This window comes from Zootoca vivipara, chromosome 11, assembly GCF_963506605.1.
Source record: "Zootoca vivipara chromosome 11, rZooViv1.1, whole genome shotgun sequence".
NCBI lineage: Eukaryota > Metazoa > Chordata > Lepidosauria > Squamata > Lacertidae > Zootoca > Zootoca vivipara.
Window position 1 is genome coordinate 52,019,445 of NC_083286.1, and position 20,167 is coordinate 52,039,611.

The 20,167-nt window shown below is 43.5% G+C and overlaps 1 protein-coding gene across 1 annotated transcript in view; it reads right to left on the reverse strand.

The window, feature by feature from the left end:
• DCC (DCC netrin 1 receptor) overlaps positions 1-20,167 on the reverse strand; it is a 904,619-nt gene that overhangs the window by 85,436 nt on the left and 799,016 nt on the right. Inside the window, exons 17-20 of the mRNA XM_060280362.1 lie at positions 15,833-16,071; positions 13,284-13,422; positions 10,582-10,689; positions 5,586-5,780 (exon numbers count right to left, since the gene is read on the reverse strand). Coding sequence (XP_060136345.1) covers positions 5,586-5,780; positions 10,582-10,689; positions 13,284-13,422; positions 15,833-16,071 — 681 coding nt within the window. The remainder of the gene's footprint in view (positions 1-5,585; positions 5,781-10,581; positions 10,690-13,283; positions 13,423-15,832; positions 16,072-20,167) is intronic.

Genomic DNA, 20,167 nt, shown 5'->3' on the forward strand with positions numbered 1-20,167 from the left:
GAAATGCTGTCTTCAGAATGATTAAGTACGAACCATTAACTGCAAAGGGAACTTCTGGTGCCACATTGCATCATTTTTGTAAGCATGTATGAAGAGGACATTTACTTCATAAAACGTATATGCCACTGGATTGTAAAAACAACAGCAACCCTGAAAAGCCATTTACTAACAGAACAAAACCATAAAGCTATCTGTAAAAATAGTTAAAAACAGCTACTTAGAACATTTTTTTATATATTAAAAAATCAGCAATAAATGAAAAAACTGAAGGGAGAGGTTTGCCAATTGTGTTATTGAGCTGGATTCTGATCTGATCTGATCCTATAGTTTGCGTGCTTGCATTGTATGAATTCTGACTGTATGGCTGTATCCCTGGGATGTCTTGCTTAAAATGCTTTTTTTCTTTGCCTCTCTCTGTGTGCCAAAGGTTAAGCCAGACAGAATGCCCTGCTAGCTATCAAGGCCAGATGACTGTATTGTCTGACGCTATCAGTCTGGCACACAGAACAGGCAAGCCCCCCACTCAAGGCTGCTGGAAGATGCTGCTGGGGTAGCATGAGTCAGCATGTGTTTATGCACAGGACCAGACACAGGAAGATCCTCATATGTACTTGTGACCCCCCCCCTTGTGTGCGCACATTTACAGAGGAGGGGGAAAGGAGCCCAAGAAGTGTATAAGAAGCTTTGCAATTTGTGTTTCTTTACTCTTGTCGTGAGGCTTAACCACCAAGAGTCTCTTAATTAATTAAGAATTAAACTCTTTCTCTGGATTCAACCCCCGGTGTCATTATTGGCTATCTCTGTCCTTGCCTGGGCGCAACTTAAAGGACCCTTAGTAGCTGATAAGGCTACAAAACAAACTTCAACATTCTACATATCTGGGTAGGTTTGTCTAAACAGAAACGTTTTTAGTAGTTGTCGAAAAGAGTACAGTGAAAGCGCTTGCCTGATGTCAATTGGCAAGGAGTTCCAAAGAGAGCTGCCTTTAGATGTCTTCTAAAAGTCAGATGTAGTTGTTTATTAACTTGACATCTGATGGGAGGGCATTTAGCTGTTTAGGTCTTTCAAGACTGGTGTTATGTGGTCTCAGTGGCCGCTCCCAGTCACCAGTCTCCCTGCCGTATTCTGGATTAGTTGTAGTTTCTGGGTCACCTTCAAAGGTAACCCCACATAGAGCGCATTGCAGTAGTCCAAGCGGGAGATAACTAGAGCATGCACCACTCTGGCGAGACAGTCCGCAGGGAGGTAGGGTCTCATCCTGCATACCAGATGGAGCTGGTAGACATGTACGTGTTTGTATGTGAGATATAGTTATTGCCGAGAGATCCTTCCATGGGACACCAAACACATCTTCTTAATCATTATTAAGGACAAGAATCCAATAACTTTGCATAATTGAGAGTGTGAGCCAGACATCAGAAGCTCTTTGCACCTTATATGTAGAAGCAGATTTATCAGGAAAAAAAACCAGTTTGAATGTTATTGAACATGACATATTTAGGGTGGATAGCATTAAATATTCATGGCAGGGTATTAGACTGTGTCTTCATAGGCTATTAGATGACGGAAGAAAATTAGTATTTTTTATTCCCCCCCCCAAAAAAAAACACACACATCTCCTCTGATCTAAAATTCATCTCCCTGATGAGTTTGATGATACCTTGCATAAATGCTACAAAGTAGGTGATTTTGAGTTCAGATCTAGTTAGATATCTGAATCACAGAATCATAGAATCGTAGAGTTGGAAGAGACCACAAGGGCCATCCAGTCCAACCCCCTGCCGAGCAGGAAACACCATCAAAGCATTCTTGACATATGCCTGTCAAGCCTCTGCTTAAAGACCTCCAAAGAAGGAGACTCCACCACACTCCTTGGTAGCAAATTCCACTGCCGAACAGCTCTTACTGCCAGGAAGTTCTTCCTAATGTTTAGGTGGAATCTTCTTTCTTGTAGTTTGAATCCATTGCTCCGTGTCCGCTTCTCTGGAGCAGCAGAAAACAACCTTTCTCCCTCCTCCATATGACATCCTTTTATATATTTGAACATGGTTATCGTATCACCCCTTAACCTTCTCTTCTCCAGGCTAAACATACCCAGCTCCCTAAGCCGTTCCTCATAAGGCATCGTTTGACCAGGCCTTTGACCATTTTGGTTGCCCTCTTCTGGACACATTCCAGCTTGTCAGTATCCTTCTTGAACTGTGGTGCCCAGAACTGGACACATCTGGGTCTCCTTAGCATTTGATGTTGTATTGCTCTGCAGTTATTATACTTTGAGGCTGTGGCACCTAGTGTGTGTGGGGAAACCCTTCATTTTAACATGGCTTTTCCCTCCGACACTCACTGCAAGCATGAAAGGAAGCCGGTGCCCATTTAATTTGGTAGATGAGAAGCCATAGCAAAGGAAGTGTTCTTTTGTTGCAATTTATGGTGGTTTAAAAGAAGTGAAAAGCCATCAGAGTTGCACTGATTATTTTATGGAAAGAGAAATCCGACTTGGGCAGGCGAGGCAAACTCCCGAAAATCCTGGCTGGGATGTGATAAGCTAAGAGCGCATGCAGATGAATTGCTTAGAATTGCTTCACCCAGCTCCTGTTAATTCATTACAAACTATTACAGAAAGAAGGTCTCCCATGTTCAATTTGATTTCTTGGTAGCTTGCATTTTTTTTTTAACAATAATAAAAATTAAAGAGAGAGGTATCAGCTTCTGCAAAAAGAGCAGCCATCGGTCAGATAGCAGCTTAGTGCTCTGGGCTTGTAAATTCTCCAAGACGAATTCCACTGCTTCAAATCAGCCCTAACATGCTCACTCATTGAGTAGCACAGATGAAGAGACTTGTTTCTTCTGCGAGGTTTCATTGGAAAGAGGCAAGTTCCAGGCCATGGGAGATTATTTCTCAGGAGAAACCTGATGTCTGGGCTAGGTCACTGACTGCAGACTGAAAGTTGCTAGGAAACATGGAATGGGCTTGCACATTCCAAGGGCATGTATCATTTTTCGGGGGGGGGGGGGGCAAAGAACTTGATATAATTTGCAGGGGGTCCCTTTTTGATATTGTGGAATGCCCTTCCCCAGAGTAGGGGAGATTAAAAAATATATATCAATTTGGTTTCTCTCAGATTTTCCAAATTACACTCCCCCACAATTCCACATCAATTTGTTTTTTGGGTGGTGGGGTCCTTATGAAAAATCACCAGGATTCTAGTGTGATAATTTTTCACGATGCAGACCTTTATCTGTGTAATTTTCCCTCACGTACACATTTTTTTTGCTATTTTTGCTAATAGAATGCATTTTGGTATACTTCCAGTTATATAAGCATTGATATGCACAGTTCACCTTAGCACATATGTTTTTGTACAGATTACTGGGTGGGAGAACAGCAATGCATAATTCAGAGAAAGGTGGATTTCAAAGGATGGCAGTGTTTCAATCTGTGTATTATTTCAGAAGGTGCAAAATAGTTAAGATATATTGACACAATGGCTCGCTGAGCGCTGTCATCATCGCTATGGAGCATGTTGGCTGCCTTGGTACTCAATGTGAGCAATGAAACATTGAGCCCAGGTGGTGTAAGACTCAGTCAGAAACTGACCAAACATTTGTGAGGCCTATCGCACCCATCGTGTCTATCACATGGTAGTGGCGGTGGCAGTGAATCAATCTTACTTCTCTAACTCCATAGTGTCCACAAGTAGCTGTCTGGTACGGTTTTTACATGTAGTGAATGGGCGTTTGCCCTCTGACCTAGAAAGTGTTGCCCTGACACACTTGGGTGTGTGTGTGGCTCCCTGTTTTAGCAGATCATCCTTCCCAACTCATAGTATGTGTCAGGGACCATGCTGAGAGGGGCTGCACTGAGGAGGATTGGTGGGAGTCACCCCTGATCCTGAATCTTCCCAGGAACAGGAGGACAGTATAGATTTGGAAGAGTGGTTTGCAGAGGGGCATAGTTCAGAAGGCAGAAGCTGGGAAATACTGGATGGGGAACAGCTAGGAGAAGAAACACTGGAAGAGGGAGGATTAACAGATTCAGTCTCTGGGCAGCATTCACCCCCTCCCCATCCCCAAAGACACGGAGAGCTCAAAAGTGTTAGAACAGAAAGCACAGAGGGCACAAGCTCAGATTACAAAACATAGGAGTGACGTAGATTAATAGGGACTGAGGGGGTGAACCTTAATTGGGAGCACTGCCATTCCTAGGGAGATGTGTTCTTTTCACTCTCACTGTGATTATTAAAGAACTTAACTGGTAAGACGTTCCTTTCATTTGATCTTCTTATTTACTGCCAAAAGGGAGGAAGCCGGTTCTCCAAAGCCTGACAGTATGTGATCAGAATGGTGATCCTGGAGTGAGCAAAACTCATCCTTGCTGCTTCTCCCTGCCCCAAATGTTTTCTTAATACTCAATGTGAATGCCTTAAATGGGTTGGTGCAATTTTTGGACAATCTTGGGGAAAGTGGTAGACTTCACAGTGGCCACCAATCCTCATGCCCAGAATGCCACAGAATGAGTAGTATATCAGAGGAAGTAAACCTGTACCCAGGCTGCCAAAAGAGCTTCCCGAGGTAAAGAAGGAAGGCACTAGCCACTGCTAACAGTGGTCTGTCCCTGGAAAAACGTGAAGAAATGCCACCCCGAAATTATTATTGGTGCAATTGGGGCCATGAAATTCAGAGGCCATTTTGGTGCATGCCCTCCTCATTGCTAGGGTTCTCCGCCATTATTGATCTTCTCCTTCGGGGACTTCCAATAAGCTTGTGAGGAACTTCCAGGATTTCCCAGGACATGATTTGAAAAACATACCGCTCTATAACTACTCAGGACATAAAGATTATTTGTTTCATGTACGGCAGAGAAAACGTTGCCTGTACGACATCTTATAAACCTTGGGTATGTTCATGAAACAATTCTGTTGTGCTTTTAATGCATTTGAAAATCCCCAAACAAAACGAGAAACGGAGACTGCAATTTTGAACTTCCATTAACCTCAATGAGTGAATCACCGCTAGCTTCTTATTCACAAGAAATCAATACAGAAATGAACAGGCGCCTGGCTGGAGGAAATGTGGGCAAAGGAAATTTCATGTTTGATGCTTCTGTAACTGGCACAAATATCACTCATCTTTTCCTCAATGGTTTTGATGCAATCACAACCGCCGCTCATTATTTTGAACTATGACTGAGCTACAATTGAACTTCTGGTGTACATGGGACTGTTAGTTTATTATTATTATTATTATTATTATTTCCAGTGGCAGAAATCACTTGTGTCAAAAGTTTTCAGGCGAAGAGCCATAGCTCAATGGCCAACATGTGTTCTGCATTGAGGAGGACCTTGGTTCAATCCGCTGAAAGAAGTTCCTACCAGAAACCACTGAGAGTCACTGACAGTCAGTGTAGACAATACCACTCTAGTTGGACCATGATCTGGGCTCGGTATAAGGCAGCACTATGTCCATCATCTTGCCAGAAAGAGCACACAAAAACTGTGACTGATGTCAAAACCCAAAATCCTGCCCTGTCTTATGATCCAACTCCTTAACACATCAATTCACAACAAATAATTGAAAATCCAAACCTTTCAGAGTCCGGAAAAGAATGGGATCTGAGAGAGGACCCACTCCTTTGGCGTTACGGGCTTGTATTCTAAAGTAATACACCGTGTCGAGATTGAGGTCCATGATCTGATGGGTGAGGCGATCCCCACTGATGGACTCCATGACCCAGTCGTCAATGGGGGAATTCTTGTCCAAGGTGAAGAACAGGATGTAAGCTGCAACAGACACAAACACACACACGTGTTCTCTTAGTACATGTAGTGCACATCTTCACACTGACTACAATCTGTGTCATCAGAAGTGGTTCACCTGGTGGGGCAAAGTGCTGGCGAACCACCAGCAGAGTTTCTGTAAGTAGAGGGGAAGAGGACAACAGCATGGTGTGGGTTCAACGCATAGCTGTCAAGTTTTCCCTTTTCTCACGAGGAAGCCTATTCAGCATAAGGGAATTTCCCTTAAAAAAAGGGAGAACTTGACAGCTATGGTTCAATGGTGGGAGCAGGCCCGGCTCTACGTAGACCCCCGGTGGCGCAGGGCACCATGGCGCCGGCCCGCCAGGAGGGCGCCGCGAGCTGCGCCCGCCCGTTGGCCGGCCGGTCCGCCGGTCTGCTGCGCAGCTGCGCGCGGCGCCCACCTGCCCACCGCGCTGGGAAACGGGGCGGGAGGGCGCTGGAGAGATCGCGCTGTGCCTGCCCGCCCGCCGCGCAGCAGCGCCGCGCCCACCCGCCCACCGCGCTGGGAAACAGGGAGGAAGGACGCCGGAGAGATCTGGCGCACCATGGCGACAGGGGCGCTTAAGACGGCACTGGGTGGGAGTGGTGGATTGACTCTGCCAGCATGCCGGCACAGTGACTTTCCACTGCCTCACGCCCTCCCTCCAGGGAAGTGGCAGTGACTGTACAGATGGGAGAGCCTGGTGTATTGTGCCGTTCCTTCCCACCAGCTGCTACTGTGTGGCATATATTGGGTGAAGTCTGCAATCCGTAAATAACAATGATCCATCCCCCTCCTTTTTATTTTGGTACTTTAGGAGTGCACCCACCAGCAGTATTGTTATGCATGTGTACTCAGAGCTAGTTCATACTACTACTACTACTACTACTACTCATAATAATTTATTATTTATACCCCGCCCATCTGGCTGGGTTTCCGTAGCCACTCTGGGTGGCTCCCAACAGAATATTAAAAACACAATAAAACATCAAACATAAAAACTTCCCTAAAGAGGGTTGCCTTCAGATGTCTTCTAAAAGTCAAATAGTTGTTTATTTCCTTGAAATCTGATGGGAGGGTGTTCCACAGGGCGGGCGCCACTACCAAGAAGGCCCTCTGCCTGGCTCCCTGAAACCTCACTTCTCTCAGTGAGGGAACTGCCAGAAGGGCCTCGGAGCTGGACCTCAGTGTCCGGGCTGAACAATGGGGGTGGAGACACTCCTTCAGATATACTGAAGTTGTTCTCCATGGGAATGCCCAGGACTCTGCAAGCTGTTGTTGGACTTGAGGCCAACAGCAAGTTTATAAAGATTATGCATTGAGACTTGAATGTGTTAGTGCTGGAGTAAATGTAAGTGGCATTAATGTGGAGTATCATTTCCTGGGTGTTCATGAGAAACATGCCAATATATTCCAGGGAAAATATGGTAACTCAGTTCGAAAGAAGCAAAACTAAGTGTGTAGCTATTCTTTGTCCTTATGCACAATGGTTCTTTTCTTTCTTTCTTTTTTGCCATGCACCCTCGAATATCTCTGGGCCGTACTGCATTAGGGTCCACAACCAGTTGGGAAGATAGACGATGGCAGGAGACTGCCACCTTGGATGGTTCTTCAATTTGCAGCGTACACTGGTAAAAATGCAGAAAAGGGGGGAGGCAGCCCTGATCGCTGCTTGGATGGCACTAGGATGGCACCTCACCGCCTTGGGCGACCAGGGCTTCCTGAGACCTTGTGTTAGGTGCTCAAGTGTGTCTTGCTGTATGGCATGCCCACTGGAATCTTGTTACCACAACTTGCATGAAACCACACCTGAAGGCCTAACGCAGGGCATGTTGATGTGCACACAGAAATCCCACATGCGCAGTAAGGCTTCCATCGACTTCAGGAACCTCCGCATCTCACCATGGTATATCCAGTGGCTTGCTCCTTCCCGGCCTCTCAGCATGCAGACTATTGGCGCTCCTGCTGCAAATAGTCTGTGTGCAGAAGAGTGTTCTGGTGGATGCAGTAAGCCAATGCATAAGGGAAGGGCTTCTTGGTAGATAGAACAGCCACGTGTTTGCATTTACACAAAGATAGTCTGGCAGGGAAGGGGCAAATTCTAATACTCTCCTCCTGCACATGCTTCTCTCCAGGCAGAGTGAGCAAGTGGGTTACCCAGAAAGCATCTGGATGTATGTTGATATATAGTCTGATTTCTGCTCAAACAGATTTCAGTCCTAGTATTTTGATGCAATAGTTTGTTATGGGTTTGGGGAAAGTTCCATTGAACTCAATGAGACTTATTTCTGAGTAGACACGTATAGGAATGCACTGCCATTGTCTCCTTCCGCACACAATGAAGTTGCTGGATTAAGAGAATTGATTCCCCCCCTCTTCTCCAGACATGTAAATATACACTGTGAGTGAAACGTTTTCAGATCTCTAACTCCATTTTTTCCAGTCTACGAGGTCATAGTCAGCACATTTCATGAGCTGCACAATATTATTCATCATAATCACATGCTTTGGAGATATTCATTAATAGCCTAAAGGCGTCATTTAAATGCAACGTCTCTGGGTTTTCATTTATTTATTTGTTTCTTTTAAAGGCAGCCCTGTTCTATTTTTCATAGCAAATTAGCATTACAGACTCCTAATGGAGATCTTAATCAGGGAGTGATGTTACGGCAATATTTGCGGGGATAAGGTCTGTCATTGTATACCATTCGTTAAGCTCAGAACTTGTCAGTCAGGATTAAAGGGTTTCAGATCATCAGTGCCTTACCTTGCTATTACAAAGTTAAATATCCACCAATAAATCTTACCATAATGTGTCAGGCCAGGCACCCTATCATTATGTACGTTATGTTTTACATTATTGTCAAACAGCCTGCTTATTATTAGCTATCCCTAATTGCCACTGAGCAGAATGCACCGGAAGACCTTTGCTCTGGAGGGCTATGTTCTTTTTAATGCATTCAGTATTTCCTTCCATGAAAAACGAAGGGCTCACTTTGTTCCTTTCTCATCAACTCTCCCTTGCACTGAATTAACTACTGGACCCTTTTGCCAACAGGAATAAAAAAACCAAACCAACCAAAAGAGCGGCTGGAATTTTCTCCCAACTATGGGAGCTCTGCGCATAACCACTTCCCTATTCTACACAGTGTCTAGCTGCACTACAGGGCTATATCCAACGAACTTCTCCTCTGGGTAGAACCAATGAAATGAATGAACCTACATTAGTTTCGATGGGTCTGCTCTGTGTAGGAACAGCAGTGGATAGAACCCGTAGCCTGTTCATTTCTCACCTGGAATTGGCAATGATACAGCTGCCCCAGTAAGGTAAGCAAAATGGACATATACTCTTATGCTAGTTACGGAGCATATAAGTAGGCAAGGAAAGCCTATCTCGATGAGTCAGGGGATCCTGCTTTCCACAGTGGGCAGCTAAATGCTGATGAGAGATGCCACAGGTAGAGCACACAGTGTTAACAGCCCTCTTTCACTGTTCTTTCCCAGCAATGGTTATTTAGAAGCATGGCACTGTGATTAAATGAATATTTGATTACATATTTCATTCTGTATTTGATATGGATTTTCATCCAGCTTGTTGTTTGGGGGGTGTCAGATTAATGCAGGAACAGAGCACAGGGGACAGTTTCTCAATTTCCCAATCTTAAGTTCAGTTCTGTGCATTTCCATATCAGTTTGCTTTAATAATAATAATAATAATAATAATAATAATAATAATAATAATAATAATAATAATTTATTTATACCCCGCCCATCTGGCTGGGTTTCCCCAGCCACTCTGGGCAGCTTCCAACCGAATATTAAAAACAATACAGCATCAAACATTAAAAACTTCCCTAAACAGGGCCGCCTTCAGTTGTCTTCTGAAAGTAGAATAGTTACTTATTGCCTTGACATCTGCTGGGAGGGCTCTGGGGACTATTAGAAAAAAAAGTTCTTACGAAAATTCTTCACAATTTCCACACAAATTTCTCCCACTACACACACATTTTTGTATGAAACACTTCCTTACATTTCTGCAAAGCAATTTCCCCATACCATAATGAATTGCAATGTTATTTTCACTAATATATGCATTCATATGCATACATTACCCTGGTCTATTAACTGATGTGCACATTACTTGGCCTGGAAAGCGCATTGCAAAATTCAGGTACGCATGACTTTCAAAAGATGGCAATGTCTCAATTCACATATAGCTGCAGAATGTGCAAATCAGCTACTGTAAGTTTGCTTTTAAATGTGGGCTGGATTGGATGCCTTCCCCATCCTTAGACACAACAGACTTATCAATAAACATGTATGTATTGAGATTGAGCTAGAAATAGACTGACCCTTCCTTAGAAAATATGCCCCCCAACTTGACAGCACTGCCATTTTTGTGGCGTTTCCACTGACAGCAAATTCCATGCCATTTACGGGGGTGGGGGTGGGGCTACTTGCATCTGGAATTCATCTCAGCTAGATTCCCACCCCAATTTTGTGGTCCTGTATTTCCAACGTGAATCCTGGAGTGGATCTTGAAGGGGGATAGTCTATTTCCTTGCTGTCTCTGGGGACTATTAGAAACTCAGGCTAGAAAAAGAGATCAGGGCAGAAATGTTTGCAACCTGGAATAGAGGCTTGAACCCCCAGTGTGTTTCTAGGGAGTGATGGTTCTGTTCCACTCATCCTTACCCCACCCCAAACCCCCATGAATTTGTGGTGGGCTCTGTTTAAAAGCACACAATTCTATGTATTGGGTCTGAAAAAGAAAAGAAGACATAGAAGGCGAGAGGATCTTACCAGTAATTTTCCCGTTGGCTTCTAATGGAGGTTGCCAGCTGACAATGACAGCCCGGGGCTTCCCTTCTCGAGTAATGACTGTCAAATCCTTGGGAGCAGAGGTTGGGGCTTAGGAGAAGGCAAAAAACAACAACAGACAAATGTGTAAGGTGACATATTGGAAAAGAAAGCTAAACAACATTGGGCACAGTGTGCAACAAAGGTACTGATAAGCAGGGCCACAACTGTCATTTAGGCAGAGTGAGGTGTAGTAGCGGCCGATTCATTCAGGCATATCATAGAATTATAGAGTTGGAAGGGACCCTGAGGGTCATCTAGGCCAACCCCCTGCAATGCAATGTTGCCAGCTTTTATGCCATACATTTCTTAAATGTGAGGGGCTTCTGAAGGTAGGCAAGGAATTTTGCTTGGCATTGCACTCAAAGCCAGGCAAGTTATTTGGACACTTGAGAAGAGCATCCCACAGAGGCCTCGTCCCCCTCCCTGCTACTAAAAATGCAACAATAATAAATTAAATAGCTAACAATTAGTTGCCCTTTCATGACATTCAAGATCAGCTGCTGGGTAACTGTCTTCTTGGCTCAACAGTAGGGCTGTATGGCCTAGGACGATACACTTGGCAGTATAAAGGCAGAAAACACCCTACTTTTATCCTTACTCTTCTCTTTCCTCTACCTTTCTCCTTGTCCATGTACCCCTTTCTCTCCCCAAGAGTTTTGGAAATCTAGTCCAAGGGGCTAGGCAAATGAGAGAGAGAATGGAGCTATTTCTTAACAACAATACAGGGACAAACTCTAGCTTAAAGGAAAATTTAGGAAGTTGACAGTGGAGAGTTGCTGATTAGCAACACCTAATTAAGTCTGCTGAAACTAATAACACGTGGTTGAAAATCTTAATTTAAAAAGAGAAATTAACAGAGCTTCTGAAAACATCCACCCATTTCCCCATACTGATGTTAGGATGTAGTCAAAGGTTGGCTCTGTATACCCTACACATGAAGGAGGTTGCATGAGAGGAGGAGGAGGAGTTTGGATTTGATATCCCGCCTTTCACTCCCCTTAAGGAGTCTCAAAGTGGCTAACAATCTCCTTTCCCTTCCTCCCCCACAACAAACACTCTGTGAGGTGAGTGAGGCCGAGACAAGCCCAAGGTCACCCAGCAGCTGCATGTGGAGGAGGGGGAAAGCGAACCCGGTTCACCAGATTAAGAGTCCACCGCTCTTAACCGCTACACCACGCTGGCTCCCATGACTGTGACTGTAAGCACAGTTCCCGACCACTGTCCCCAGGCTGACATCAACATGTTGTGTAGGACATCTGAAAAAGGGGCATCTCCAAGAATGTATGATTGGGGACCCTAGTTGTGCAAGGTCCCTAACGGTGGAGGAAGTCTAAATTTAAAGATCAGTTATAGCTCTAGACTTCCCTTTTAGAGATTGCCCTGAGTTTGCAGACTCCAAGGGAGGATCTAGAGGCTGAGGTTAAAACTGTCAGCGGTGGTTCATTTATCCCCTCCATTTGTTGGGTGTATGAATGGGAGAGGAGTGTGAAAAAGAGCCATTGTGAGGCACTAGTATTTATTATATGACCTCTGATTGGTGGAGATCCAGGACTCCATGAATGAACCAGGAATGAGGAAGGGGATATGGTCATTGGTCATGCTGACATCAAAAGTGTAGTAGTTAGGGGGTAAACAATGGCAACAAGAAGGGCTTGAACACAAAGTGAAAATATACACACGAAGTACTGTTTGAGAATATTCTGCGCTTACCTACTGTGAAATCAATATTCCCAGCTTCAAAACAGAAACCCCAAAGCAATACATTAAACTGATGTATATGCAGCACCAATCTAAATAAATGGGATTTAAGTTTGGATGTTGCCCAATATGATTAATATTTGTAATATTTATAACCTACCCTTTGCCATAGCTATCTTGGAACAATAAAATTCAGTTTAAAACACAACAATTCCTGTACAATAGATAAAGACAGCAGCTGAAAAAATAAATGCAATCGGCAGTCATTAAACTATCATCAGACTGCAGAGTGGTTATCTGCAATGACAGCTAAGAACCTGCATGTGCCTGAATATATATGCAAATAATTCAAAACACTGAGGAAGTTATATAAGAACAACTCAAGACTTTGTATTCTTCATGGTTGCCTTTTTCACACTGATTTTTGCTAGAAAGAACAGAGAGGGGTAATACAGTTCCAAAACAAAACTTTGCCTTCACACATCCATGCTTGGATGCAATCAGACTACTTGAGCACTTGATAAATTGGTACAGAACACAGACTCCTCTCTTTCTAATAATAAAAGAGGATTTCTACACATGTTTTCATCTGATCTCGAGCTCTTTTGAAAAAATGAATTGCAACGATGCCTCATCATTAGCAGGAAAGGTCTTTGAAGTTCAGTGCATTTATGCAGCGTAGTATTGTAAATACCCCATTTATTAAAGTGCAGCAACCTGGGATTGGAGCCAAAAAGAAGCTACTAGGTGATGTGCCTTTTTTTTTTTTTTTGCCGTGCTTCCCCCTTGAATGTGTTGTGCTTTTCGCAACAACACAGTGAAATGTGGCAAAGGGAAAATCCAATCGGTGTCAGCAGCAGAAGTGGATGGTTGTAGTGGAAGCCATTAAAATAAACTTGCCAATATTTGAAAATACCGGGGGAAGAAACCTAACGGAGACATACCTGCCTCGTAAGTTGTAGCGTGAGCTGTCATACTCCATGTGCTTGACCTTCGACCTTTCGTGACCATGACTGAGAACTCATACATGGTATTTGGCTTCAGTCCCGATACAGTGTGACTCAAGGCTGTTGTGTCTGCGGACTAGGGGGGGGGCATAAAATATAGATATAAAGGACAATCATTCTACATTCCTGATGGAAAACCAACTTCTGATCTTCTGAGGCTAGTTCCTTCTTCTGGGACATTTATTTGGCTCCCTTTCTTCAAATTGTTCCTCAAAACCTTCCATTCTCACAAACCTATTGATTAATCCCCCCCAATTTGTTATTCCTCAAATAAAATTGTCTTTGCTAATACCCATCTCTTTTTACTCTCTGTCTCCCTTCTCTTCAATTGTATCCCACCCCTTGATTGTTTCCCATTCATCAAGCTTTGACATTGTATTGCATGCTCCCTGGGGACCACAAATGCTAAGAAATTCAGGAAAAATGGAAGGACAACTAAAAAAAAAAACCTCACCCAACTTCCTAGCCTGACAATGGGCTTGTAAACATGGGGGAGGAGACATTTAAGTTCAGCTCTACACTGGGGCACCCCAGGGACCAACTGTTCCACCACCACCGCTTGTGAAAAAGCAGTGTCCTAGCCTATTCAAGCTGGGTTGGAGCATTGCATGGCCTTTATGGGACAAACAAGTTTTTAAAAATGTTACTGGACTACTTTGGTTTGCATTACTTTTCTGATATTATATTAAACCCTACCTGGGACCTATAACATTCACTTTATTGAAGAAGTTGTTCCTTTAAAAAGGGGGAGCACATAATAATGCTTATTTTAACTGTCCTTTACAACAAGGACATTCTGAGCCGCATTCCTACATATTTAATCAGGTGATCGAAAACACCTCTGCTGCCTCTTGGGTAAATATGTACTGATGCTCTTATAAAAAGTTCTGATGTTAATACCTTGTGCTTGTTTGTGCTTTGGCTTGGTTAAGTGTGTGCTTTTGTTCGCGCGTTTTATGGAAGCCAATGCATTATTCATCTTGTTGATGGAAGTGTGCTGAGAACAGGCAAACAGAAGGGTCCTAATAGGTATATAGGGACTTTGGTAATACAATACTTCTTCTCATCTATCTCTTGTTTAAGGTTGTATTAAGGGCCCACTTGGGAATGGCAAGTTTTTATCTTGAAGTATGAAAATGAGCAGCAGAACCAGAGGAAGCCAGCAGTAAAGGAGTGAGGATCATGGACTATTCTGCAACTTTAGAGCATTAGCGAACAACTCAGGAAGGGATGAGTATCTGCTTTGCATGCAGAAGTTCTCAGGTTTAATCCCCAGAATCTCCCGGTAGGTTCAGCTATGTCTCCTCCATGAAACCCTGGAAAGCTGATGCCAATCAGTGTAGAAAACACTGAGTTAGACAGACCAATGACTTGCCTTGGTAGAAGGCGGCTTCCTGTGTTCCCACGTACACAGCTTAGTCCCCGCATTGACCAGGGCTCTTGAGGATTCAGTGACCCTGTTCACAAGTGGGCAGGGGTCAAGTGTGCCAACTCCTAGGGGCGGAAGTGTCTTTGCCCCCCCTCAGTATTGAGGGGCAGGAGGAGGCCAAGCACGGAGTCAGGCACAGAGTGTTTCAGTGGCTGGGTTCTCCTGACCGCAAGAGAGAAAGCCACACTGTGCTGGACTCCATGCTTGGCCTCCTCCCGACGATGCAACGTTGTGCACGATGCATGCTGGGCACATGACATCATGGGTGCATAGCATACAATGCACACATGCTGTGCGCTGCCCCCCTAATCCTGGCCGTAAGACAGAGCCTCTGGTGGTGGTGGGGTTGTGGGTCCCTATGGGTGTGAAGATAAGTTTGAAAATTAGTGGCCAATGCCTCATGAGCAGGCATCCCCAAACTGCGGCCCTCCAGATGTTTTGGCCTACAACTCCCATGATCCCTAGCTAACAGGACCAGTGGTCGGGGAAGATGGGAATTGTAGTCCAAAACATCTAGGGTTGCCGGACTCAATAGAGGACAGGGCTCCTGTGCCTTTAATTGCCCTGCTCTCTTTTGAGTCTGGAAACCTTAAAGAGAAACCAGCCGACCCTTTGTTTAATTTCCAAGCAAAGGGTCTGCTGGTTTCTCTTTAAGGTTTCCAGACTCAAAAGAGAGCAGGGCAATTAAAGGCACAGAAGTCCTGTCCTCTATTGAGTCTGGCAACCCTAAAAACATCTGGAGGGCCGAAGTTTGGGGATGCCTGCTCATGAGGCTCCCATTCTCAAGCAATCCTTCACATCAGCAGTGGAGAATCTCTACACATTGTTGGGTTACAGATTCCATCATTCCTGCTGCTTGGAGCTAATGGAAGCTGGAGTTCATTAATGTCTGGAGCACCATAGGTTCTCCATTCCTGCCCATTAGTATGAAACCATGTTTTCTGGAACTGTGGGGTATGTGGAGGCCAGCTCATAACATGCCCATCTAGATGATTTTTTTGAGCAAATGTTGGGATTCAGAAAGAGAAACCCGTTCATGACTACAGCGAAACTTCACCTTGTATTTTGCACTTGTAGAGTAGCTGGTTCTCCATCGGACCGTGTAAAACCGAACCTCCGTTGTCTTTTGATTCTTGGGGACAGAGTTGTCTGCCCAGCTGACCCTCACGGCGTCGTGGGTTAACGCGACAGCCTGGACACCTACTGGTGGGAGCATGGGGGTGGAGATATCTGGGACTGAGGTAGGGAAATCATCAAGCAAAGGATAAAAATCAACTTCTAATGGGTCAATGGGATCTGGGTCACAGAAGCCACCAGAAAAAAAATGAGCATACCACAAATTAAAATAAAGAACAGCATCGTCAAAGAAACAAACAAATAAACAGCCACCAGTGAGATACACATCACAATGGGTTAAATGTATGGCAATATAGATGATGGGAGGAGAATATAGGAACAGGAAAAAAACAAACAAACAGCCATTAATTGAAAAATACATGAGCAACAAACTGAAGTCACATTAATTTGTCAAGAGAAAACCAACATTAAAGGCACATTCTTATGCATTCTCATTACACTATTTTCCTTTCCTTTTCTCCCAGTGAAATTGCAATGCTTGGTGTGTTTACAGAATGATCCACAAGCCTTTTCAAGGAAACACATAACTGATGCGTTATTTTTTAACTTCTTATAATGTCCTAAAGCAGAAGTTATTTGAAAGCCTTGTTTTGTTAATGCAGTACCATCCAGCGCATGTTAGATTTACCTGTATTACTGCCTCTTTCTTTCAGGATTGCTCGATAATTTGTTCTCCAAACATTGTACCATCTGCTTAACATTTTGTTTTGGGGGAAGTCAGAACAGGATGGGCTTATGTGTGGGGGATTAGTCCTGAGCCAAAACTATTTGTCTTGCTTTTCCTCATTATTGTGAGCATTGAAATGCGCTTCTCTTTATGACTACTTTCAGGGCTCATTGAAAATATCTGCTGTGTTGTGATGCTGTTCTCCTCTGTGATGTTTTTCTTACTGCTTGTCCTCATCAACCAGCCTTGCTCTCACTTACTGCCATGCAAATAATTCTGCAGTGATTCTGTAATGATTCCAGCAATTTTGCTTACAGCACCATGAGACTATATTTGATGAGATAGGATTAAGGATATTTGCAAACAGAATAATGTGACCTCACGCAGAAAATTAAATAATCAATGCAGATAAGGTCCATTGGTAAGTGGGGACAAGTTAAAAATAAGAAAATGGTGCTGAGAAGTAACAACAGCTGAGACAGCAGGATGAAACCAGGATCAAACATCCATACTGAGTTATATTCAAAGCTGTGCAAGTCATGTTTTGCCTGGGACTTCCCCTTCCTCTTCTCTCCCCGTGCCTTCCAAATCTGCTCCGGAGGGTCCGACAACCTTCCTGAAAGTGCAGCGGAGATCTGCGGCGGAGAGGAGGAGAATATTCCATGGCAGGAGTGGAAACCTGTTCTGGAATGGCAGTGTTGGATACAACCAAATCCAAATTTTCAGAAAAAGTAAGTAGAGTTGTGAGTGTTTTGGCCCTCCATATGTTTGGGACTACAACTCCCATCATCCCTAGCTAACAGGACCAGTGTTCAGGGATGATGGGAACTGTAGTCCCAAAACATATGGAGGGCCGAGTTTGGGGATGCCAGGTGTAAATTGTGGGGAGGGTTAGGGAATATGCAGCTAACTGCGATGATGATCCATTTTTGTTAGCTTGATGCTGTTAAAAATGATTCACGGCTACAGATGGATAATTGATTTGTTCAGAATAGTGTCTGTCTACTGCTTGAGTACTGAACAGCACTGCTTCTTCTGGGCATCGGCTGAGCCTTTTGCCTTTACAATGCGCTACATGGCATGACAATCTCTAGGCCACGGAAGCAGACATTTTGAAGGCACAAATTGACACATTCCAACAACCTTGAGTACTGTACAATCTGTGGGTTTGTCAACAGAATATATACAAAGCACAGCATTTCAAACATTTTCTGAATTTGGCAGATCTGGATCACAGTTTTGAAGCTCCCTCGAGTTCTCTACTTTTTGATGCATTTTTTTTTGAAATGGTGGAGATTATACCACACATTGAGTCAGCATCCAGCTTGGGCTTTTGTAGTCTCCCTGACACTTCTCCTCTTTCATATGCCAGAAGAGAAGATCGGAAGCCCCCAGTTCTGCTTTTTTAAAGCGAACCTCAATTAAGAAACCACAGTTTCCTGTGATGTCTTAACTCTGGAGTTTGTGGTTTGTTTATCAAATGATGTTTTCAGAACACTACATTTTGATCCTAGCTAGATTTTGCTAACCACAGTTACCTGCATTTGGATGTCATAGAGCACTGTGGTTAGTCTACAAACAGAGGTAAGAAAGAAGGGGAGAGGGAAGTAAACAAGCCTGAGAGCTTGGTTTCCTATTATATCAAATCCCATTACATCTGAACTACGCTAATGAATTTCTTCTGTGTCTGTCTATCTAGCTGTATGTCTTCTTCTTTTTTAAGCACAATTTTTTTAAAAAAAGCAATTAGTTCTGCAAATTTTCTGAGCAATTATCAAGCAGTACAGCAGTATTTTGAATAAAAACAAAAACACCCAAGAGAAAAACGCTATCGGAAATTTATGCAGAACCATAAATTTGGGCAGAATGGATATATTACTGTGGGGTTCCCCGCACACACACTTTTTCATCCTTGGGGACTACCTTATGAAACTTCAGTACAGAACAGAACATGCCAAATTTTCATTTGTGCATGAAATTCAAGTAGAATATGCAACATGATTTATGCCCCTGCTGGAGAATAATGGAGAATATTACCCATTTGTTCTTAGAGCTTTCAAGTTCCACTTGTAAACCAAACATCCATTCTCCCACCCTCAAAAATGAAGTAATAGAAAAATTTATAGATGCAATATTACAAGTTTCCATTGCTCTAGCCAAAAGGTAATGTGTGTTGTACATTAAATATATGAAACACTTTACATCTTCCTTTTACATTTTATCTGCCTTGGGAGATCTAGCAATTTGAAGGCTTCTTGCATATGACACAGTGAAAATAACAATAATCCACTCTAGCAATATTAATGATTAGCTTCAATAATTTGGATTTTGAGCTATCTCATTGCCAAGCAGCAAAACCAGAGGCATCTCAGTAATCTAATCCATTGGCATAGGAGCCAACTGCTAGGGGCCAAGGTTCCTTCACCCCCCCATAAAATATTTGAGGGGTCCAGGGTCCCCCAAAGTGGATGAGCATTGTCATTCAAATGTTGTGTGGTTATGTGGGACGGGGCTTACCTGGATCCCCAATATTTTATTCAAGTTGGCACCCCTGTCCACTGGTGTTTGAAAAAAAGAGGACCCTAAAAACTTGAACCATTTCCTTCCCCAGAATATTGTCGCTTGCTGATGTTGGCACATTGGCAGCTGACATTTAGTAATTGCATGCTCTCGGTGAAAGTAAATGGAGCATGTTTTCTCATTTTGTTTGTTGTTTTGACCACATACATTTTCACACCAGAGCCAGTGCTTGGGGCTTGCATGATTTGTCATTGGCCAAGGGCTCGAGTTTCACCAGGGAACCAGCTGAACTTCTTGTTTCCTGGGAAAATGGAGGCAGTGAAAGTCTCTCTGGTATGGCCTGTGTCTTCCCTGGGTTCTCACAGCTTTGTGGTACAATTTTGTTCCTCCAGTGTCATCCGTATCATATTGAGGATTTGCAGGGAATGGGTTTGCAGGAGACTCTGCACTCCATACTTAAGGGAACTTTCTCCATTTTTATACCCTGTCACTTTTAAGAAAGTGCACTAGTACCGGTAATCTCTTGTCAAAGGGAACCTGAATACTTAAGCGAGTCCTCCTTTGCATCCACACATGGCTGTTAAGTTCTTCATTAATGCTTGGGATCAGCCAGTCTGGAAAACTCATCCTTTGACCTTGAAGCCGTTCCTTTTTTTCTCTGATGTGCAAAAAGTAGGCTATGGCCACTCTGTGACAATTTACCCTCACCATCAACCCCCTTTAGTAGGTTAAACCAAGACAGGTAACTGTTCAAGATCACCTAATGAGCTTTTGCATTTGAATGGAGATTTCATCTCCAGCACTCTAACCACACTGTCTCTCAGTGGGCCAAAGTTACAGGGAAAATTGGCCCATTAGGGGTGGGGAGGGTAAGACATTCTTTATACTGAGAGATTCTATTTTTCGCTGCTACTCTCGGTGTTGCAAAAATGAGTCCTGATGTTGATGCTGAATCCTGCTGACGCAACTTAAAATATGTATGTATATAAAAGTATAACCTACAAAGGTTCATAAGGATTTTTACAAGCTACTAAAAGAGGCTGGGAAAGTGACTTCAAGGATGCAATG